Source organism: Onychostoma macrolepis, chromosome 07, assembly GCF_012432095.1.
Source record: "Onychostoma macrolepis isolate SWU-2019 chromosome 07, ASM1243209v1, whole genome shotgun sequence".
NCBI classification, from domain to species: Eukaryota; Metazoa; Chordata; class Actinopteri; order Cypriniformes; family Cyprinidae; genus Onychostoma; species Onychostoma macrolepis.
Window position 1 is genome coordinate 39025454 of NC_081161.1, and position 22752 is coordinate 39048205.

Below are 22752 nucleotides of genomic sequence, written 5' to 3' on the forward strand. Positions count from 1 at the left end.
CATAACTGGGTCACGGCCACGATCATCTGAACACACAACGTCGACTGTGTAGCGTCACGAAATTCCCTGCTAAACCACCTACACAAGGGCTGCATAAAGTCAGCGTGAAATCCAAACTGAGCCGGTTTGTTAAACCATGTTCCTGGTGTAGTGCACCAATTCATCTATATTATTCCAGAGTAAAAACATATTTATAATCTTTCTCTGAAGCATCTTTCCTTCTTAGCTGACATCAACCAACTAGCTAGTCTTTTAACTCTAGCGTGGAAATGCCACAAAGACTAACTCCCAATGGACAATAGTAAATCCTACATATTTTTTGGTTGTATCCATTCACAAAGAAATATGTTACTGATATAAAACAGGTTCACAATCACACTGTAAAAAATATTTTTTCCAGGTAACCTAAAAATGCACCGTTTAAATCAACTAACAAAATGATCATAATTAACGGTAAAAAGTTCCCTTATTCTATAGTGAAAAGCTGTAATAGATCTAATGGGATATTTCATTACAGTAAAATACTGTTAAATGTACATTTTTTGAAAGTGTAAAAGAACAAGCCATCTTGTAATGGTGAAAAAAAAAAAAAACATACACATACATTCCCAGAATTCTGTGTGACAGCTCACATTTGATGGGTTTTCCCTGAAATTACGGTTTCTTCTTTGTTTTTTTTATTAGTATGTACATTAGGGATTTACGTTACATCTTCTCATATGTGTTTTTAAGGTGGATGTCAGTATATTATAAAGGTAAAAAACCGATTTTAGTAATTTGGTATATTAACATTATTTCAACTATACATTATATGCATTGTTTACTGTAAATTTAATTTCGATATGAGAATCTTGCTACCATATTTTTTACAGTAAAGTTCAGGCAACCACAGCTACTGTTTTTTTTCTCCATAAATTTCACAGATGTTTTTTTTATTTTTTTTTATTTCAAGATGACTTTAAGGACCAGATCAGGTAGATACAGCTTTAAAGTAAAGCAAATCACAGTGCATGCTGACTAGAAAGCAAAAACATGGCCTTTTCTAAAAGACCCCCGTTTCTTCAAGCGAATGTGCAGTTGTGTGTGTTTATGTCCAGCAACCCTTGCCTCTGGTAAACACGATCATTATCTCCCCAATCTAAACAAGCCTTTGCCTTCCCAGAACACACTGCTCTATAAGCAAGGAGGTGATTAAGGAGAAAGCAGTGGACGAAGCAGAGCTGATACTAGAAAGGAATCACAGGCCGTGGTACGTTAAACTGCGGGTGATGCAAACATCAGTGGCTTTAAATAATGATGCAGCCTTTTTAATCTTCATCATGTTACAGCTCAAAAACACTTGCTGTGTTAAAATGGCTCGGTTTATACTTTAACTGAACGGATCGTGCAAAATGATCAGCCTATCAAACAGACAATAAGAATTGAAATTATGTAAAAGCTTTTGTAATAACACCAGCATGCTACAGTAGTAATTTTATCATCATATTCAACTGTCTGGAAGACCTTACCCAAAAATGAATAATGCTCAAACAGCATGTCTGCTGCAAAGACTTTTTCCTCCAAACCACAAACCTCTACACGTGGAGTGAACAATCTGGTTTTAAATTGCACATAATGCAGTGCATGAAAATGTATTTGACAAAGAGTCCGGTGTACGTTTCACCTAAAATATGTAATATTGTGCCACAGCTGAGGTCGATATAAAAACCAAGAGCCTGAAAATCGTAATAGTAACTATCTATTTCTGTCTGACCCGCGTACACCATTATGCTATTAAAGGTATCTTGTGTCTGATGCAGTCCAAACCTATTACAAAGTTTGCTTACTCGGGAACAAACACCATGTTAGACATATAAGGCTTTGTGATACTGCGAGCCTGACAGACCAGGAATAAAGTATGAATCGATGCATTTCTTAATTTCAAAGTGAGCGCAAAACAGAATAGCTAAAAACTAAACTAAACGGAATGCATAAAAAAGCAAACAGAACTGTATTTCTGTGCATTGTCCCTTGTTACTCACATATGCACGTGTGGCGGTTGAAAGCGGCTCTGGTTAATGTTGTAGTGGGTGAAGGCCTGCGTGGGGTTGGAGCTGTACTCGTCCACCGAGATGGTCACTTTGCCTTGTGACGGCATTCCGTGGGCCATTCTTTCTCCACGTGACACATGAGACACTTCACCAGGACCCTGGAGCGACCCACGCAGTCAGCATCCTTCAGAACCACCACTTAAACGCGGAAAAGAACCCTTGATAGTGCCGAGATGGAGGACGATATCCTATCTGTAAAGATAGAGTGACAGAAAAAAGATTATGATGTGAAATCAATTGCATAAAATGACTGTATGAGTAATGCATAGAAAAAAAATAGATTGTAAAACAAGGGAAGACATTGAAATGACTAAATAACTGCAGTTGTATTGTGGAAAATTTTAAATATGTACAATATTTGCTTGCTTAAATGTCTATTATCTTATTGAAGTGTTTTTCACTGCAAAAAAAACAAAAAAAAAAACAAGTGAAAATGGACAATCATTACATTTCTACCTAAAAATGACTTTGTTTTTAGGTTTATTTAGTCATATTAAAGTATATGTTCGTTTTGTAAAAAAAAAAAAAAACAGTTAATTTAGATTTTACTACCATAAACACACACTTAAGTTAATTTTTTTTTACAGTGCATATCAATTTTATTTTCTAGAATACATCTGCCTAAATATTTAAAGCTTTTCTAGCAAACATCTCAAAATTACAATTTATAATCATTTTCATATAATTTCCACTTTAAATTTATGATAAAAACAACTTTATGCTCATCACTAATAAAGTTGTCCAGAATCTCCTCTAAAATCATCAACACAAACTCCAGCTGCAAACTTAACCAAAACTTAAACACAGTGTCTAATGACAGATGCAAAAGTGTTGAAAGTAAAACTTAACAGAAAAAGCTGAGAAACAGAAAGGTGAGCAGCGAGTCAACATCTTCAGAGGGACAGTTAACCACAACCAACTACAAAATCTAACCCTCTCAAAACAACTTTCATTCACTTACTTAAAAAGATGTTATAACATATTTACTGTAGAAACTCTGTAGCATGTTGCTGTCAATTTGTATTTTATTCTTTAAAAAATATATAAATATAATACAAATACAAGAAAATAATATATATATATATATACATATATGGGAAATAATTACAACGTCCATTATAATATTTACTGTTTAAATGAATGAATGCATAAATAATAATCACTGATTCTGCACAGGAACACCAGCCACAAAGTACATTTTGTGTTTCTGATTAAATACTGGTTTACCGCACTAGATTTAGCTGACACCTTACTAGACATCATTTAATGACACAACCCATCATCGTACATCCTAAAAATTGAGTAAAGAGTAGCACTGCTCTCTCCATGTTATCTACTGTACCAACCAGGTGTGTGTAAAAATCACATTATTTAACTAAATACAACATATTTAAATATGTACAAGCCTGAAGGCATTTGAAATGTGATGCAAATTAATTCTGAATTCTTGCTTTTTGTTCTGTAGATCTGGACATGCCAGAATTAGTCAGTAGTATTCTGTCAGTCAATTAGATGTTTGTTTTAAATTGATGAATAATTTATGAGTCTGGTCTAATTTATGAATCTTGTTTTCCCAGTCCCCTCCTCAATATTTCTGTAGCTTTACTTCATAACATTATTATTATAAGTATTATTTTGCAAGACTTAACGTTAATTCCATTTTTTTTCACTCAACTGTAACACATTATAGTTAGTTATGCTTACTGTTTTTAATATACAGTATTGTACTAATGACATACAAATAATAACCATAATTATAATTACATTCATTTTAACTTAATTTAAAAGTATTATCATACACGACATTATACGATAAGTTGTATACTACTAGTTTTTTTTTCAGGTATCTGTCATTAAGTTATCTTTGATTTCACGGCAAACTCTAAAATAACTCTACAGGTGATATACTAATTTGTTTAACGTAAATCAAACAGTTTTTAAAAATGCTCAATTTCTGCATAAAAAAAAATATTAATCCTTATTAATCCGCGTATTCTGCAAAAAAAATCGCTTTCCTCGCCTCAGCTAGCTAGCAACCACTAGCATAGCTGCGTAAAAACCTACCGTTGCGTTTAATACATAACGTCTATATCCCCGCGTGATATTTATTTGCGCACAACTCTACCGCTTCCGGCTGAACAATGCGAGGGAACGATCAAAATAAAGGCTGCAAATCATGCTTCAAGTGCGGACTACACTCTTCAGAGAGAGAGCACAAGAGATCAAGTTGAACCTACATCACCCCCGACTACAATATCCCCGACATTTCTTGTTAAAAACACGCAAAGTCGCGCGTAAATGTGTCCAACACGACTGCCGCGAAGGGTGATCGTTCCCTGGGTGAGTGGCCGCGCTGACACCGCCGCTCAATGACAAGCCACCTCTAACCCTTTTGTGTCTTATTTTTTTTCTCGCTCCCTGTCTAAGCGTACATTTCCAGGCTGCATAACATAGCAGAAGAGGTTGGAAGACCCTCTTTCTCTCTCGCCCACCTCTAAAGATGTTGCTCCATACACGCCGGGGAATGCAGATGTCGGTAGCCGAAGAGGTGGCACTCGGAGCCGGCCAGGGGCAGGACCCTCGACCCTGGGAGACCCTCCGGCGAAGCTGGCGGCGAGACGCGGGAAAAGCGGCGCAGGCAGGCGGCGAGAGCTTCGCTCTGACTGGCGGAGAGGGGGAGTGAGTCTAGACCGCAGTGGAGGAAGAAAGGACTGCCACTGGGGTCAGAGAGCAGCGACGAGAGCATAGCCTCCGTACTAGCATGGCGGAGCGAGTGTGTGTGTGTGTAAATGTGTGTGTGGTTACTCCTCCCCTCCCTCAGAAGAGTCTGCCATGATATGCGTTCACACGTGGAGAGGAGAGACCCTCTTCTGCTGCTTATTTTCGCGTCTTTCTGCAGTGTCCTTTGTTGCATTTTAGTGCATTGATTTAATCAAACCTGAGAAGACCTAAAATACCTGGAGGAAGTGCTCATTTTGGTTGCGTTTTAAAGGAGACACCAAGATTTACTTTACACTGTGTGTGTGTGTGTGAGAGAGAGAGAGCACTGGGTCTTTGTTACTGTCAAAATGAAGTGATGTTTCCAAAGTTTTCTGTGAACGGCTGGGTGTAAGGTAAAATGAGCCACTTTTTTGGTAAATTCAGGTCTTATATCATTTTTACATTGAAATTATGTAACAAAAAGCAGCTATTACAATATTAGAAACCCCAGCTACTGTGTTTATGGCAAAATGAGTCAGAAAATCTACAGCAAAATTGTGAACAAAGAACCAAACCCTCTTGTCATTGAATACTAATGTTCCTGATTTAATTTTAACATGACATTACATTACAGGAAATGCATTATGGCATACCAATTAAAGTGTATGTGAGCGATGGGTTCAGTTCAGATGGACTGCGTATGACTTGGGGGTGTCAAAATAAGAACAATATGAAATATCTTGCTAAAACTCAGTTGAACCACTTAGTGTGTGTAGGTGTGTGAGAGAGAGACAAATTAGTTTAGTGCTCTAAAGAATAATTACATATATAATTTTTCATAAACAATCTATAGACACTTGGAAAGACGGTTTCATAATTTCTTTTAAATTGTAATTTTGTGCAGTTGTGCTTTTTGTTTAACTCATAACCAAATGAACACAAGTGTAATGTGAGTTTCTCAGTGTGTGTGTGTTTATGGATAACGCATTCAATATACTGTGTGCATATGATTTATCCTAACTTAAAATTAGATTATTTTAAAGAGAAAGGAAGCATCTGGTCAGAATTATTATTATTATTATTTTTAGTTTCTAGTGTTTTGTAAATATAATAGACCTTATAAGTGAAAGTTGCTGAAGTATAAGTGAAGTATACTTTTGTGTAGTGAATCATTTGCAGTGATTACAAAATATGGTTCATATATGTGGTGACTTTTACTAAGCCATAAAAATCATGACAGGGATGTAAATTTTTAACATTGCTTTTCATTTCATCATGCATGCATTTAGTTTTATGTTTTCTTTCAGTGTCTTCAAGCTAAAGGACTATAGTTGCTTTGCATTACTGTTACTTTATGCAAGAAGGTGAATCTTTGAAATGTGTATTTTTCACTGACATGTTTCAATTTTCACAAACCCACATACACTAATACACGCAAACCACACACAACTAAGCGACATTTCTATTTGACTTTTCTCTTATCACTGGAAAATGTGTTTTCATCGACTAGCCAGCGGGCAATAATGTGAAGGCAGAGTAGGAATTTTATTCGCTGAGGCCGCCGTTAAACACCGCACCATCATTTGTCCCCCTGCCTGCGCTAGAGAGAGAGAGAGAGAGAGAGAGCGATGATAGATACAGCTTCAAATGTCACTGAAGAAATGGCCTCTGACATGAATGTTTTATTCAGTCTCCTTCCCCTGATCACATCTATACAATAGAAAATGTAAATGTTATGCAGAATGCTTAAAAAATTCACTATATATTTTATGACCTTCTATAAAAGAGGGGCAAAATGACTCCATGAAAATGGAAATGGAATAAAAGCCATATTAACCGGGAGGGTGGGATAGTTTCTGTGTGACGAGTGGTGGGTGATTTTCACTTAACCCAAATCTAGCAGTGGGGGCACAAGGGGCTCTCAGACAGATAGAAGCGCAGACACACACACACACACACACAGATTTATGTCGATCACACATATTGTCACTCTTTGGATTAGGAAATCAAGACTATAGGGAATGAGAGGAGAAGAGAAAAATATAATTGGATTTCATATAATATTGCACTGCATGACTGCCTGAATTAATTTAAGTAAAAAGGATTTATTTTATAAATCTACATCTTAAAATATTAAATTCTAAACAAGTAGGCCTGTAATACCTGGAAAAGGATATCTGAGAACATTCCTATTCACCTCAATGCCTACGAAAATACACAGCCTTGGATTTTTGCTCATGCTCAGTTTTTTGAGCCAATCACGAGCTATAAAATGTCATGTGACTAATCATTCTATAGCCAAAATGGCATCATGATGCTGATTGACTGATGCCAAAATGGACACAAACCCATATCCTGAGTGTGACGTCGAAGGCTTCTGACAACAAAAAATATATTTCACATTTTTAAAAGCCTCCAAAAACAGCCGTGCTCTTGTAAAACATCTACTATAATACAGCAAAATATTTGCAATGTATATATGGCTTGCAAAAAATGACTTCATAGTACACCAGCTAATTTCGGAATTGCCTTCAAAAGACAAACCAAATGGTGTAGTTACGAGATCTACCAGCAGAGGCTGACTGCCGATTCTAAGCAGCCAAATACTAAACCTGCCTGATATCCACCCAAATTTAAAGGCCCAAATTCACACCTTGACATTTTTAATGTGACATTTACATTTATTCATTTAGCAGACACTTTTATCCAAAGCAACTTAAGGCTGGAAAACACCACACAATTTTGAAGTCGTTCTGAACACAACAAGCTCACAGAAACATGACAACGTGTGTGGAGATACAAGACAAATGTTACGAAATTGGCTCAAAATAACAAACAAGTTCGATATCCTATATGACTGGATTGAATCATAGCCTGAAGCTAATATAAACTTGCCAATCACACACACCATGTGATTTTCTGTAATTATTATAATAAGTGTCATGAAACAGCATTCACAACTTAATTAAAATAAAATATAAAATATTGAAACAATATTTTCATGTTGACAGTAAAGCAGCACATTTTTATAATACATTTTTGAAAGTTTTTAGACTGACATTTAAAAGTTTTGGATCAAAAAGATTTTTTAAAGAAAATCATACTTTTATTCAGAAAGGACACATTAAATTGATCTAAAGCGACAGTAAATACTTTTAAAGGCAGTTCTTTTGATAGTAGCACATATGTTTTTAGTATTGATAATACATTTTTCTTAAGCAGCAAATCAGCACATTAAATTGATTTCTGATGGATCATGTGACACTGGAGACTGTCACTGGAGCAATGATTCTGAAAATTCAGCTTCACGATCACAGAAATAAAATGCACTTTAAAATACATTTAAAGGGTTACTCCACCCCAAAATGAAAATTTTGTCATTAATCACTTTACCCCATGTCGTTCCAAACCTGTAAAAGCTTCGTTTGACTTCGGAACACGATTTAAGATATTTTGGATGAGAACCATAATTCAACCATAATTTACGAAGCTACGAGAATACTTTTTGTATGCAAAGAAAACAAAAATAACGATTTTATTCAACAATTCATCTCCTCTGTGTTAGCATATAGCGCCATTTTGGAGAAAATTTGCTGGATGCAAACAGCGTACGCTGTTCTGTGTCAGCCGCACCACACGGATACGCTATTTTAGTTGAAATCAAAGCGTAAAGAAACGAAAACAGCATTCTCGTAGCTTTGTAAAATTACGGTTGAACCACTGATGGCAGATGGACTATTTTGACGATGTCTTTCATACTTTTCTGGGCCTTGACAGTGTTAATTGTTTGGCAGTCAAAATATCCAATAGCCAAAATATCTTAAATTGTGTTCCGAAGACGAACAACGCTTTTACGGGTTTGGAACGACATGGGGGTAAGCGATTAATGAAAAACTTTTCATTTTGGGGTGGAGTAACCCTATAAGTAGAAAACAGATTTTTAAAGGGGTCATTGGATGCAAAATTCACTTTTGCATGTTGTTTGAACATAAATGTGTGTTGGCAGTGTTTGTACACATCCACCCTATAATGATAAAAAAAATCCACTCGAGTGTTTTTTTTTTTTTTTTTAATCTCTATAAATAATATCCCCTTTCTCAAATCGAGCCGATCTCAGATGCCTGTCTGTGTGACGTCACACAGACCCAGGCCCTCCCAAGATTGTTGATTGACACTGGTGTTTTACCTTAGACCCGCCCTGAGTGAGCTGTCATCAGTCCGCCATTTTCTTCGACGCTGGAGCAGGAGTAGACAAGAATGTCTCCTAAGTGATTGAAGTGTTTTGTTGTTGGATGTAATAATGAACATAGCAGTCGTCATTTACTCCCGACATCTGAGCCGCTGAAGACACAGTGGATTACGTTTGTTTCTGAAGGGAATGTGCAGATCCCCGATCTACCTAAATGCATCTATGTTCGCACAAATAATTCGTGATCCAGCTTAACCTACAGAAGAAGTGAGTATAAGGGTTTTTTATGAATCTTTGCAAATCGCCTTTCCTAATAATGTGCTATTTAGCCAGTTCCACGGCTAAAGTAAACAGTCTCATGAGAACGGCTCGTCACCCCACAGAAGAGAGGGGCAGGGTCAGCAGAGCTCATTAGCATTTAAAGAAACATGCACTAAAATGGCTTGTTGTTTGCAGAGATGTTTTTGACAAGGTAAAAAGGGTGTTGTTTTACACTACCACTGATAAATTTTAACCAAAGTATGTTATAGACTTTTCATTAAGACCCTAAAGAATCATATCAACTTGTAGAAAATGGGCATCCGATGACCCCTTTAAGTATATGAGGGTATCTGTAAAATATCAGGTTGCATTTGTAAAGTTTAACCCAGTGTTTTGTTCATTGTCGCCTTTGACAGCTCTGCACCTGTGGGTCCAAGGGTGTGCACTACACGTATACCTTTCAGAAGTCATGGAGAACTGGAGCACTGATCAGGGTGAGAACTCACAGCGTCACAATGCTGCTTCTACAAAACGTGGAATGACCTCTTGTCATGTTTTGACAGGGTTTACAAAGGTCTGTTGTTCTGTAACAGCACATCTCATAGAGACAGCTCAATCGTCACTGAAGTTGCTCTTTCGCTAAGGTGCAAGTGGCATTCGACCAGAACACCTTAACCCCTACACACAATAGAATGACAGAACATTAGATAGATAGATAGATAGATAGATTGATACAGTAGATAGCTAGATAGATGTAAAATTCCTTGAATCTATCTATATTTGAAAAAATAAGAAAGTTGGAGTGTTGACCCTCTCTTCACCTCTTACTTTTAAATTCTTTGAGTGTCTGTGTTTGAGAATTCAGAATCCAGAGTGAAGTTGATTCTCTTCAGAGGGACTGAACTCTCAATCCCATCTCTCCCCTCCGCTAATGCTAAACCGCAGAGATGGATCAATCACTCTTCCCTCTCTCCCCCATCGGCTCTGAAAGTGTGACAATAAAACAAGGAAGAACAGAAAACAGATTTATTGTAGAGATGGGATATTGACGGCAACTGCAGTGTGAAACAACAACGGCTTGATGTGTTTGTGAGGGTCACATGCAGCAAAAGCAAGTAGCAAATGCAAGTTTAGGTTGCATAAGAGAATATGGAACAAAAGCTAATGAGGTGAATGTCTGTGGCAAATTTTTATCCATTTAACCCATTAAGATAAATACTAAAATATATATTTATTATATATCTCTACATAAAATACATTAAGAAAATGAAGTCTTCTAAAGTTTTTTTAAATTTTTTTATAACATTAACTATAAAAACATCATAGGTAATGTTATACAAAATAATTTTTATATTATTTATATGCTAACGTGTATACACACACACACAATACATTAAGAAAATTAATTAATTTAATGTGAAAAATACATATATTATTTAAATGCAAACTTATTTCTGCATCGAAGCATGTTTGTAATCCCAATTTATTCTGATATTTATTTCTATAAAAATATAATATTTTAATAAAATAAAACTATTTTTAAAATATTTGTATTAAAGACGTTATATATTGAAAATAAGTAAAAAATTGTCATATATTAATAAAGAATCATTTTAGATATATTTATTACAAATTATATAGAATAGTGTTGTTGACAAATTTGGATAAAAGTCTATGTGTAATCATACTAGCATCTGTGTAAACATTAATTTTAGTCAGCGGTGAACCAACTGCACTTTTACGACATGATGGTCATATATACACTTGCAATAATGCATTTAGACTTCATGGCCTCCGATATACCACATGAAATGGTCTCTCATGTGAATAATGCATGTGAATCATGAATATATGTATATATTGTTTAGCTTTAAATAGAAGTGTGTGATATATCTGGACCATGAAGTCTGTGCGTCTCAGACAATATAACAGTTTCATTGCTTTCCACCCTGCTGTGGTTGTTGATGGTGTTTTGCTCTGAGAATTGTGTGTATGTGTGTGGCAGGCGATGTTTGTCTCTGTAGCGTCTTTATTTCACTCTTTGTCAAACATTCATTCTCATCTCTCTCAATCACTCAACAGACCTGCAATGAAACACAAGTCTGACGTCTTCTTTGTCCACAATAATCAAATAAATCAGACTGCAGGCCCATGCACTCCATGATTGCACATTATATTTTGAAAGGAACAAATATGAAAACCAATTTGATTTAGAACGTATTGATTACATTTTTATAGTCTCCCCATATTCAATGAGAAAAGAGAAATCATGGGTGCCGTTAAGCCTTTTGAGAGGCTTGATGTTCTCGGGCTCTCGGTTCTAATGAAATTTCAGACTCATTTGGAATGAAAGCAAACAAACCGCACTGTTTAATTTCTTGAAAGCTCAGAGCTCTCAGTTGTTTGGATGCACGTTAGAACTATTTGGCCAAATGCACACTGCGGTGACAAGGTTTGGCAGTGATAACTGGAGTGAATCCCTTAAATTATGAATGTTTTGTCATTTAACCTAAAACAATGTGCTTTGTGTGGAAATCTTTGTGTGGAAAAAAATCAAAACGTTTTAGATTTTTTTCTATGATGAATTTAAATATAAATTTGACTTTATACATAAACTCACAGAAATGAAAGCTGTCACTGGGGCAGTACCCTAAAATGCAAAAAGGTACACCTTTATATCTTATTTACCCCTAAATGGTCTATATTAACCTTAAAAGTACACAATAGAACCTAAAGTGCATAGTTACAGTATTTTTGAATGGGCATCGCCCCAGTGAAAGTTTTGTAGCTTTTTTCTGAGAGTGTGCACTTAAATTTAGATGAAATGAAACTGCCTGCTAATACGTCATTTTAACTGTTATCATCACACTATTTTTCACAGTATACCAAACCATGATCCAACCATAATCTATGAGCCAAAACAACCAACTCTACATTTGAGACAAAATCAGAAATTATAAGTAAACGATCTACTTGTCTCATGAAGTAAGACAATCAAATCAGAAAGAGCGCAACATAAAACTATTGTCTTAAGTCACCAATTACTAGTATAAAAAAGTATTTTTATTTAAAAATTTTCAAATATAACTGTTCAAAAGTTTAGTGTAAAATCTTTGTCTAAAGAAATTAAGCTAACACTTTATTTCGATAGTCCACTTTAGACATTCTACTAACAGTAAGTAACTTTGCAACTACATGTCAACTAGCAGTCACTGTCTGCTTAATATCTTCTAACACTTTATTTTGATGGACCCACAACATGCAACATACTGAGAATTAGAAACTTTGCAAGTATATGTCATCTTATTCTACTAACCCTAAACCTACCTTACTGAGAGTTAGTAGACATGCAGTTGCAACCCAGTTTTGAGGCCCCAGAAACTAACCGGGAGTACTATCTTGAAAAACTTCCAGCGGCCAGAACTCTGACCAGGGAGGTGACTAAAGGGTGGGTCAGTGTGTATGCACTATAGTGCTGGTAAGGATTGCATACAACTTCATGTCTTAAATGGGCGAACTAACCCTTTAAAACATTTATTTTAAATTAAATGATTCAGCAAAGCTGCATTAAATTTATCAAAAGTGAAAGTTAAAAACATTTATAATGTTATAAAAGTTATAAAAATGTGATCAATTTTCTTGAGCAGCAAATGAGTATATTACTATTATGCCATGGTCTGTCTGAATACTCGATTCTGATTGGCTGGCAGGTGTTGAGCTGTGTCTCATTTAGAAGGCTGCGTCCTCCGGAGGTCTCATTCGAAGGGTGCATACGTCATCGAGGCTGTCTCATTTCAGAAAAGCAAGTAGGACACTCCGAATGCGACCTTCTTTCACGGGAATTCGGAGGATGCATCAGGTGTATCCTTCGCTGCTACAGATAACCCACAATTCTTTGCGTCAATAAACAACTGTCGTTAATTTGAAAAATGCCGGTGCCGGCAGATGTACACACAAGCGCAGATGTGGTGTTTTCAACTTAACTTAAATTGCCTCCAATAAAAACTTTGAGGTTGATATAGGTTAAACTTTGTTCTTAATATCCTCCTCCTTTTTTTCTCTAACAGCTGTCTGTTGTACGAACGTTGCAGCTCCTCAAACATTGAGCGAAATAAAACAAGCTTTTTTTTTTAAATTACTTTCCAAATTTAGAAACATTTTTCCTTAATTTAAGTAGTGTGAGAGTGCGACAATGCTCTAAATGTGTTGGCAAATCAACGTGATACTTCCTGTTTTTTCCCCCCGCCCATCCTACAAAGGCCGTCTCGTTTAATTCTAGGTTGAGGACACTTCGTATACGTTATGCATCCTACAGAGGATGCAACCTCCGGAGGACGCAGCCTTCTAAATGAGACACAGCATATTATGTTCCAGGTCAGTTTGATCACGTTCTATATTAATGCGCTTCCTATAAACATTGGTAACCCTAGTAACATACAGCTACAGTTGAATAGTAACACAGACGAAAATAACCGTCATTTTTATCGTTCCGGTCAAATATTGCAGCGCAAATATTATTAACATCTTTAATATGTGAATGCTGGGAAATGACCATGGCATAAACGGGATAATCAATGGCTAGCTGTGCGTTAAACGATCTGAATGCACTCCGCTGCGTGTCGGGTGGTTCTTTGCCTCCACGCCGTGCATTCAAATCGCTTAATGCACAGCTAGCCGCTGATTATCCCTTACGTAATATACTATATATATATATATATATATATATATATATATATATATATATATATATATATATATATATATATATAAACCATTATTAATAAATAAAAAAAAAAAAATATATATATATATATATATATATATATATATATATGGTGGTTACGCCCATGTATATATATATATATATATATATATATATATATATAAACCATTATTAATAAATATATATATATATATATATATATATATATATATATACATACATACATGGGCGTAACCACCATATACTTAAAATTGGAAAAATGGCTGCCGAGTGACATGACTTGTCTTAAAGAGACTTTGGTTAGGTGAACGATTTACATGAGTTTCCTCACTCTATTGAATGTTTTAAGTTGAATCAACTCAACTAAGCTTATTTGAGTCTGTTGCCAATGGCAATTAAATGAGGAACGCGACACAAAGAATCTGATTGGTCTGAGCTGCTGTTTGAACCGACTCCTCGAGGGTTTTCTGGTGAGTTGAAACTCTTTCTTTCTTTACCTTTTGCTCTGAAACCATTATTAATAAATGAAAGGTATAACAGTTAGCTAATAAAAAAATATATAATTTAAGACTGCATGAATGTCGATTGCAAAACTTTCGCCACGGTCTTTCACAGCCTTTTTTTTTTTATTTACTTTTGCGAGTGTGAATGTATTAACACAAACAAGCTTATATTGAAAAACTTGGTGCATGTGCCGGATATTAGCCCAAGAAATGCGTTCTCTCGTCCACATAGTGTTAGTTAGTTATAGCTACTGAATACATTTAATTTAATACCAAGTCTTTTCTACCATGTAATGCCGGATAACTTCACTGCAATTTTTAGAAGCAGTTTATGGATAACTCAGCAGGTCACATCTTAATGACAGTTTGCTTTATCAGCTTGTTAAAAAAAAAAAAAAGTCTAATGTGCATTGTTGTCACACTACAGATTCCAAGAAGTGCAGTGCTGAACTAAAGAAAAAAAAAAAAGATCTGGAAATGTAAGTGCTGTCAATTTCCTTGTGGCAAAAGGGGATACTACTTAAAACATACTAGACTAAACATTTTATTTAAGTTAAGGCTATGGATTAAAGGTAATGATGTCAATGTGCTCACTGTTTTGCTTCATAAGATCTCATATATCCTCAAGAGCCAGCTATTTTGTGTTTTCTGTATCTGCTTTTTTTTTTCTATGACTCTCAAAGTGATGGAACCTCTTCACTTCCATTTTATGAATCACCAAGGACCATGGATTCAGTCACCTACATTTTAAATGGCCTGAGGGTCAAAAGGGAGTCATAACATAGTTTTTAACTAAAATTTATTTTATTAATTTCCTTCATGTCCAGGCTTCTGATGATGAGGAGTCACACCAAAACATTCCAGTTGGAATCCACGAAAGCTAAGATGTTGCACAGCATCCCCTGTCTTTCTCCTCCATCTAGCCCCTGTAAGGAATCATCTCAGAGGGTAATCTTGGGAAGGACGGTTTAGAGAACCTCCCTCAGGCCATTTGTTCTTGTTTTTAGATTGACTTATGCCTTGCAGCTCATTGATTAATGAGCAATACATTAAACACATACATTTTCTCTTTGTTTTATTAGATAAAATCTCAACATACCTAAAGTTACCTGAAATTTGTTAAATGGATTTAGTAAAATGAATTAAAATAAACTGAAATCTAAAACAAAATCCTTGTTTGTATTTTTGTCCTTGTTTATTGTGCAGCTGTAACTTAAAGAACAATAAATGGGCAGAGAATTCAGTCAAATTAAACCAATTAAATAGTCATATTAAAAATGCAATTTGGTCTACTAAACTAACTTTAGTGCAATTTGATGTTTTGAGTTACCTTAACTGGTAAATTTTAGTTATTGTAACAGATACTTAGTTCAATGAACATGTAAAGAACTTTGTTTGTTCAAGAAGACAAAATCAACTTTTTTAGGGCAACAGCATTTAGGGTTTCCATAACTTGTACAGGCTTACAGTACAATGGCTGCTGAACATTTAGCTTTGCATTACAGGAATAAATTACATTTTTAAAATATATTAAAATAGAAATTGGCTGTTTAAAATTGTAATAGTATTTCACAATATTGCTGCATACTTATTTTATATTTATAATATTTTGCCTGGTGGCAGTGAGTTCAGTTCCTCACAGTGTAATACAGCAATACTAACATTTGCCAGTCTCTAACATTTGTTAGGTCAAAAACAGCTAACAACCAATAGTTTAAACTGTTAACATCCATGTGTCTTAATTGGGAGATGCCAAAAAACTATGGTCATCACACACAGAATAATAATAAGAGGGATTCGCACTTGTATTTAAATGTAGTTGTCATTCCAAAAACCAAAAGAGTTTAGTATGGTTCTTCACACTCAATGTGGATTTAATTTTAACACTGTTGTCATTGATATTTTGAGGAGTGAATTGAATACAGAATGCAGAACAGAACTACTTCCCGTGTGGGATACTCACTCTGTCTCTGCTTCCTGTATGTGTCCATTTACCCATCGCTCTATCTCTACACATCCGTCTCTATCTCTCCTTCCCTTCCCCCATCCTTCCTCTCTTCCCACTTCCATTTAACTCTCTATTCCATCTCGAGAGGAGATGGTAGATGGTCTCTTCATTATGTGGAACACAGACAGCGTGATTGTGTGCGTGTGAGTGTGTGCGCGTGTGGAATGAATGAGAGCCAGCCGAGTACATGCAATGTTTTATATCCTGTCAATGGCATTCCTAGTTGCTGTCCCGTGGCCATGATTTACCATGTTTTAGCCAAGTCCTCACTGCAGAAAATGAAAGAGTTGTTTTCCGCCCCTCTCTGCCTGCTTCCCATTCATCTCTCTTTCTTTTTCTATCTCTGTCTGTCATATTTTGCGGATAGAAGGCTGTTCGTAGCACTTTCATAAAAGCATTCCTGGGTCATTCCTGCCATGCAGGAACTGTAAAAAATTGATATGCCTGTATTTTAAGTATGTATTTCTAATAAAGGGTATTCAGACTTCAGGGACTTTTTTCAAAATTAATTGATTACTTACATAATAGCAAGAAAATGAATGGATGTCTACCAGGACTGAAATTAAGAGCTAAAGTTAGCCATTGATAAATGAGGGATTGACATTTAGCTTGCATAAAGATTTCAACTTAGTTTTGATATATTTTAAATATTCTTTTGAAATGTTGATATCATACAGATATCTTTATAATATTATCAGCAGGAATGTGAAATACCAGTTGATGCCAAAAAAACCCCAAAAAACATTCATCAATTGCAAACACTTATATTTGTGTGGTCCTGCACCAAAATTATGTCACTTCCTGGGAGCTGATGTCACTATGGCACTATTAAATGAATATTACAAAAGACTATTAATGGAAAGTGAAATTGAATGAACATTTTATAAAAAACAAACACTATTTAAAAAAAAAAAGGTTAATGCATAACTTGGAAGCTTGTTTCCACTTTAGGATTGAAAAATGAAACAGGTAATAATAAAGTTTAAAATAATAAGATACGAAAGTCACAATTATGATAAGTAAAGCTGAAATTGTGAGAAATAAAGTCACATTGAAATATATTAAGTCATACTTGCTTTCTCTTTTTTTTATGGTAGAAGGTTTGAGTCATGAAGCATGACAATCAGATTAGAAAGAGTACAATGTAAATGTATTGACTTATAATAAATTACTTATTAGTAAAGTAATAATATATTGCAATATATTAAAAATGTACATTTATTGCAGAATCTTCAAATTAACTACTGTTCTAAAGTTTAGGATTGGTAAGATTTTTGAAAGAAGTCTTGTATGCTTACCAAGGCTGTATTTATTTGACCAATAATACAGCAGTAAATAGTTGTAGTTTGAAATATTATTAAAATTTAAAATAACTGTTTTTCTATTTGAATATATTTTATCATGTAATTTATTCCAGTGATGCAAAGCTGAATTTTCAGCATCATTACTCCAGTCTTCAGTGTCACATGATCTGGTAACACTTTACAATAAGGTTCATTAGTTAACAACATTAGTAAACATGAACTAAGAATGAACAATACTTCTACAGCATTTATTAATCTTAGTTAACGTTAATTTCAGCATTTACTAATGCATTATTAAAATCACAAGTTGTGTTTGTTAACGTTAGTTAATGCACTGTGAACTAACATGAATAAACAATGAACAACTGTATTTTCATAAACTAATATTAACAAAGATTAATAAATATTGTAATAAATGCATTGTTCATTGTGTGTTTATGTTAGTTAATACATTACATAATGTTAATAAATGACACCTTATTGTAAAGTGTTACCCATGATCCTTCAGAAATCATTCTAATATGCTGATTTGCTGCTCAAGAAACATTTTTTCCAAAGCGACTTGCATTGCATTCAAGATAAACACTTCCAATCCATGACAGTGGCATTGCTAACAGCATGATCTAGTTTGACCTACAGGAATGCTACACCTACTGTTTTCAAGTAATGAAAATAAATGAACTAAGATTATTTCCTTTAAAAATTGTGAATATTTTACCTGATCTATTAAGATGAATTTACTGAAGATATGAAAATGTACTGTCCAGTAGGAATGATCCTTCTCGTCAGTTCAGTCCAATCAGATCTTCTACTGGACTCTGAGAACAGATCACTGTGAAATATATGAAGTAAAACATATAACTACTCACATGGCATGCACAGTCAAATAAATGAAAGAGAGAGAGCACTGATGAGGTGCAGAGATGTGTTTGTCGTGTGTTTATGTGTGTGGGCAAAAACTGAGAGCAGAAAGAAAAAGAAACAGACAAATAAAGTCTGTCTGTTAAATTGATGACCTCATGTATCTGTGGCACACGCCTCTCCAGCGTCTCACAACCTCAGGGCCATCACACACAATCAAATCTGCCGCTCACTGATGTGTTACATCTGGGCTTGTATGGCGCTGCTCCACCTCTCTCTCTCTCTCTCTCTCTCTGGAAACAAATGCAGTCTGTTCAAACAGTCAAAATAAATACAGATGACATGAAAGAATTACAAAGACAAGCAAAGAACTGCATGCATGTGTGTATATATAGTTTACAATATTATTTACCTTGTAATGTAGCTGCAGTTCATGTTTCCAATCACTCACTCAGCAGGGATTCTTACAATAGTATGATTTTTACCTTGATGTGGGAGGCTGTAGCTTTGCTTACGGATTGCGTATTTTTTTCCATCTCTACTTAAGAGTTTCAGTTCAGAGGAAATAAAATACATGGGAAGGCCCTGTCTTACGATGCATACTGTATATGAATTATATGAATACATGTATATTTTACACACACACACACACACATACTTGAATTTGTGGTTTACGGGGACTCTCCATAGGCGTAATGGGTTTTTATACAGTACAAACTGTATTTTCTATCGTCTTACACCAACCCTACCCCTAAACCTACCCCTTACAGGAAACTACTGGCAATTGAATTTCATAAAACACTGTTTTGTATGTTTTTTTAAGCCTTTTGTTTTACGGGGACACAGGAAGTGTCCTCATAAACCATGTTTACGTTGTAGTACCCATGTCATTATACACATTTGTGTCCTCATAAACCATATATACCAGTACACACACACACGCACGTATATACTGTATGTGAATATATATTGGGGAAGGGGAAGATATGTCAAATTATTTTTTACTTTGTTTATTGAGTTTTTCTTTTTCACCCAACGAACATAAAGATACTGATAAACACAGGGTACAAGACTCTATCTTTCTCTGTCTTCTTTGGAGCTCCTATGAAATAACAAGAGAGAAAATACTGTAAAGTTCAACAGTATGATTAATAAATATTAATGGTTACACTTTACAATAAGATGTCATTTGTTAACATTAATGTATTAACTAATATAAATGAACAATACATTTATTACACAATTTATTAATCTTTGTTAATGTTAGTTAATAAAATACTGTTGTTCATTGTTCATGTTAGTTCACAGTGCGTTAATGTTTACAAACACAACTTGTGATTTTAATAATGCATTAGTAAATGCTGAAATTAACATTAACTAAGATTAATAAATGCTGTAGAATTATTGTTCATTCTTATTTCATGTTAACTAATGTAATTAACTAATGTTAACTAATGAACCTTATTGTAAAGTGTTGCCATATTAACATCTACACTATTACTTTAACCTGTTAACTTGTATACCGGTATTTTAATCTCTTTAACCTATGGTTGCGCCGGCGCCACTGAAGTCATGCAGTAAGAGCGCTGCTAACTCAGTTTTAATGTGCATCTAGAACGGCTGCAGATGAGGCATTAAAGGCATGGCACAGCGACCAACTTACCATTTTACAACGTTTAATATAGCAATGTAGTCGCTCAGTTTTTCAAGATCAGTTTTAATCGTGTAACTGTTAATAATAGATTTGAACAAAGAAATTAAGTGTTACTAAGCACAGGCCTTATTGATTGCAAATTCAAAAATAAGACGAGTAAATAAAACGCGGTACTTATTAACAAAATCACCCTTTACTTAAATATATGAACACAGAAAACCTCTGTTAACAGGTTAATGTAACATTTCCCATTCTATGACTAATAAAATAATCGCAACTTACTCTGTATAACTGAACATTGCTTTCCTCTGAGTAGCTGTATGCGCTGCCTCTTCTTCTTGTTTGACAGGTGTCAGGGTAAAGGCGCAATACTGCCACCTGGAGGTCAACCAGGTACTGGCGCTGGAGTATTTACATGTGTTATCATAAGAGTCCTGTTCATTTTAAATATTGCGGTTATCGCCAATACCGGTATATCGTCAGACACTAAATTAACACGATATCAATAATTGTTGCTTTGAATATCACGGTTATCGTCAATGACGGTATATCGCGACACCCCTAAATATATATATCTCACAGGAAAAATGACTATTTTACAAGGCGGTGATATCTTATGAATTCACATAATGTAAATCGTCCAAAACGTCCTATTTTTAGCAAAAGAGTAAGCATGATGATCCACTCCTAACATAACTAGCACTGAAGGGTAAGCAGATCATATATAAAAAATATCCAAATTACATTGTATGAATTCATTTAAATTAGCTAAAAATTTGCCATAACTTAAAAAAAAAAAAAAATAGAAATTACAATACAATACAAATTGCCATGAGACTGTGTTGAGATATGAATACTACCATTCAGAAATTTGGGTTGGTAAGATTTCTTAATGTTTTTGAAAGTAGTCTCTTCTTGCTCACCAAGGATGCATTTATTTGATCAAAAATACAGTGACATAGCAATGTTGTGAAATATTATTACAATTTAAAATAACTGTCTTCCATTTGAATATATTTCAAAATGTAATTTATTCCTGTGATGCAAATCTGAATTTTCAGGATCATTGTCAATTGTTAGAAATCATTCTAATATGCTGATTTGCTGCTCAAGAAACATTTATTATTATCAATGTTGTGCTGTTTTATTTTTATTTTTTTATGTGGAAACCATGATATATACACACACACACATACACACACACATACACATAAAGTTTTAATCTCAAAAGAACCATATACAGTGGCTCCTAAAAATATTTGGATAGTTATGCTTAATAATATATGCTTGTTGTTGCATTATATAATAACATATCCAAGCAAAATGGCTTCATTTTAAAGTAAGATAGCACAGGCACACTTTCAGCAAATCAATAAAAGAAGCTTGTTAGGTTTGAAATTATAAAACAATACTGTAAAATGGAGACAAAATGTATTTGGACACTTGTGTCCTGGAGAAGTGACTTCATACAGTACTTCCATTAATAAACCTTGACACCACTGGTGAAAAGTCAGCACAAATGATTAAGAAAAGTAAAGTCAGGTCATGAAATTCAGACATTATAAGTGTCCAAATGCATTTTGGGGTCTCGGTAGTCAAGTGAAAAGCCCAATTCAGCAGGCTTTTCTTGTAAGTTGCTGAAAAGAACCATTGAAAAGCTTCAATCAATAATTTCATTTAAGAGTGAAATCAGTAATAAAAGCAAAACTGAGGCAAGATGCATAGTGATACAAGCTTAAAGCATTTATCACTTTGTGAAGGTAAAATGTGTTTCATGTCAAAATGTTACCAGACCTCTCTGAATCAAAAACACCTGCTCGTTCGAAACATGGACTGAAAACGGTGGCATAAACCATAATAGTCATTCCTCTCTTTATACAAATAATTATCAGTTTAAAGTACTCACATTTACCCAATAATCAACATTTTTCAACTTTTTTTAATGATGTGTATTACAGTAACATGTTAAAATGAAATATATTGTGTTATCACAAATAAAACAAATTATACTTATCTGCATTTGTGCATTGGCTTACGTTGTCAGAGTTTTACTGCCTCTAGTGTTCATTTCAACTGGAAACTGTAGTGATTCATAAGGTACATATAGGTACGTTTTTATTTTTTTCAGTTTTGCAGAAATTTATTGAGAGGCACGTATTTCCAATGAGCCTATGTTGCAAGATTCTGTTAGTCTTCTTTTAACAGTTTACTTCAATGAAAGCAAAAAGACAAACTGAAATTCTTGACATTCCTATTATTTATCTATATTTCCTGCATTGCCTTTTTGGATAATTTCTGCCACCTGCAATTCAACAACCAAAAGAAGAAAGAAAAGAAAGAAAGAAAGAAAGACAAATTCTGAGAAGATAAGTCTTAATTGTGAGATATAAACTCATAATTGCAAGAATGAAATTTTGGAAATAAAAAGTGACAACTGCTTTTTTCTTTTCTTTTTTCTG

General features: G+C 34.6%; 1 protein-coding gene and 2 long non-coding RNA genes across 8 annotated transcripts in view; 1 reads left to right on the forward strand and 2 right to left on the reverse strand.

Annotated features, from left to right (window-relative positions):
- The window catches only part of mpped2a (metallophosphoesterase domain containing 2a), a 63975-nt gene extending 57944 nt beyond the window's left edge, over nucleotides 1-6031 (reverse strand). Inside the window, exons 1-2 of one of the 2 annotated variants that reach the window (XM_058782614.1) lie at nucleotides 4583-6031; nucleotides 2022-2282 (exon numbers count right to left, since the gene is read on the reverse strand). In XM_058782614.1, the coding sequence (XP_058638597.1) occupies nucleotides 2022-2149 (128 nt within the window). In that variant the 5' untranslated portion in view covers nucleotides 2150-2282; nucleotides 4583-6031. Of the gene's footprint in view, nucleotides 1-2021; nucleotides 2283-4327; nucleotides 4455-4582 lie in introns of those variants that run through there. The other variant, XM_058782615.1, reaches the window with a different exon arrangement.
- Nucleotides 6032-7143: 1112 nt separating this feature from the next.
- LOC131544324 (uncharacterized) lies at nucleotides 7144-20625 on the reverse strand. 4 transcript variants are annotated; one of them, XR_009272085.1, is made up of 6 exons: nucleotides 20576-20625; nucleotides 19708-19741; nucleotides 19052-19177; nucleotides 18497-18932; nucleotides 10069-10224; nucleotides 7144-9918 (listed from the first exon to the last, which is right to left on the reverse strand). It is a non-coding gene; the product is annotated as an uncharacterized LOC131544324 (long non-coding RNA). The 4 variants fall into 4 exon arrangements; XR_009272083.1 differs by having other exon boundaries at nucleotides 19691-19741; XR_009272086.1 differs by having other exon boundaries at nucleotides 18497-18610; nucleotides 18795-18932; nucleotides 19052-19741; nucleotides 20576-20620.
- On the forward strand, nucleotides 13576-15651 carry LOC131544325 (uncharacterized). Of its 2 annotated transcripts, XR_009272088.1 has the most exons (4): nucleotides 13576-13614; nucleotides 14313-14433; nucleotides 14894-14945; nucleotides 15294-15651. It is a non-coding gene; the product is annotated as an uncharacterized LOC131544325 (long non-coding RNA). The 2 variants fall into 2 exon arrangements; XR_009272087.1 differs by lacking the exon at nucleotides 13576-13614 and having other exon boundaries at nucleotides 14230-14433; nucleotides 15294-15595.
- Nucleotides 20626-22752: the final 2127 nt, after the last annotated feature.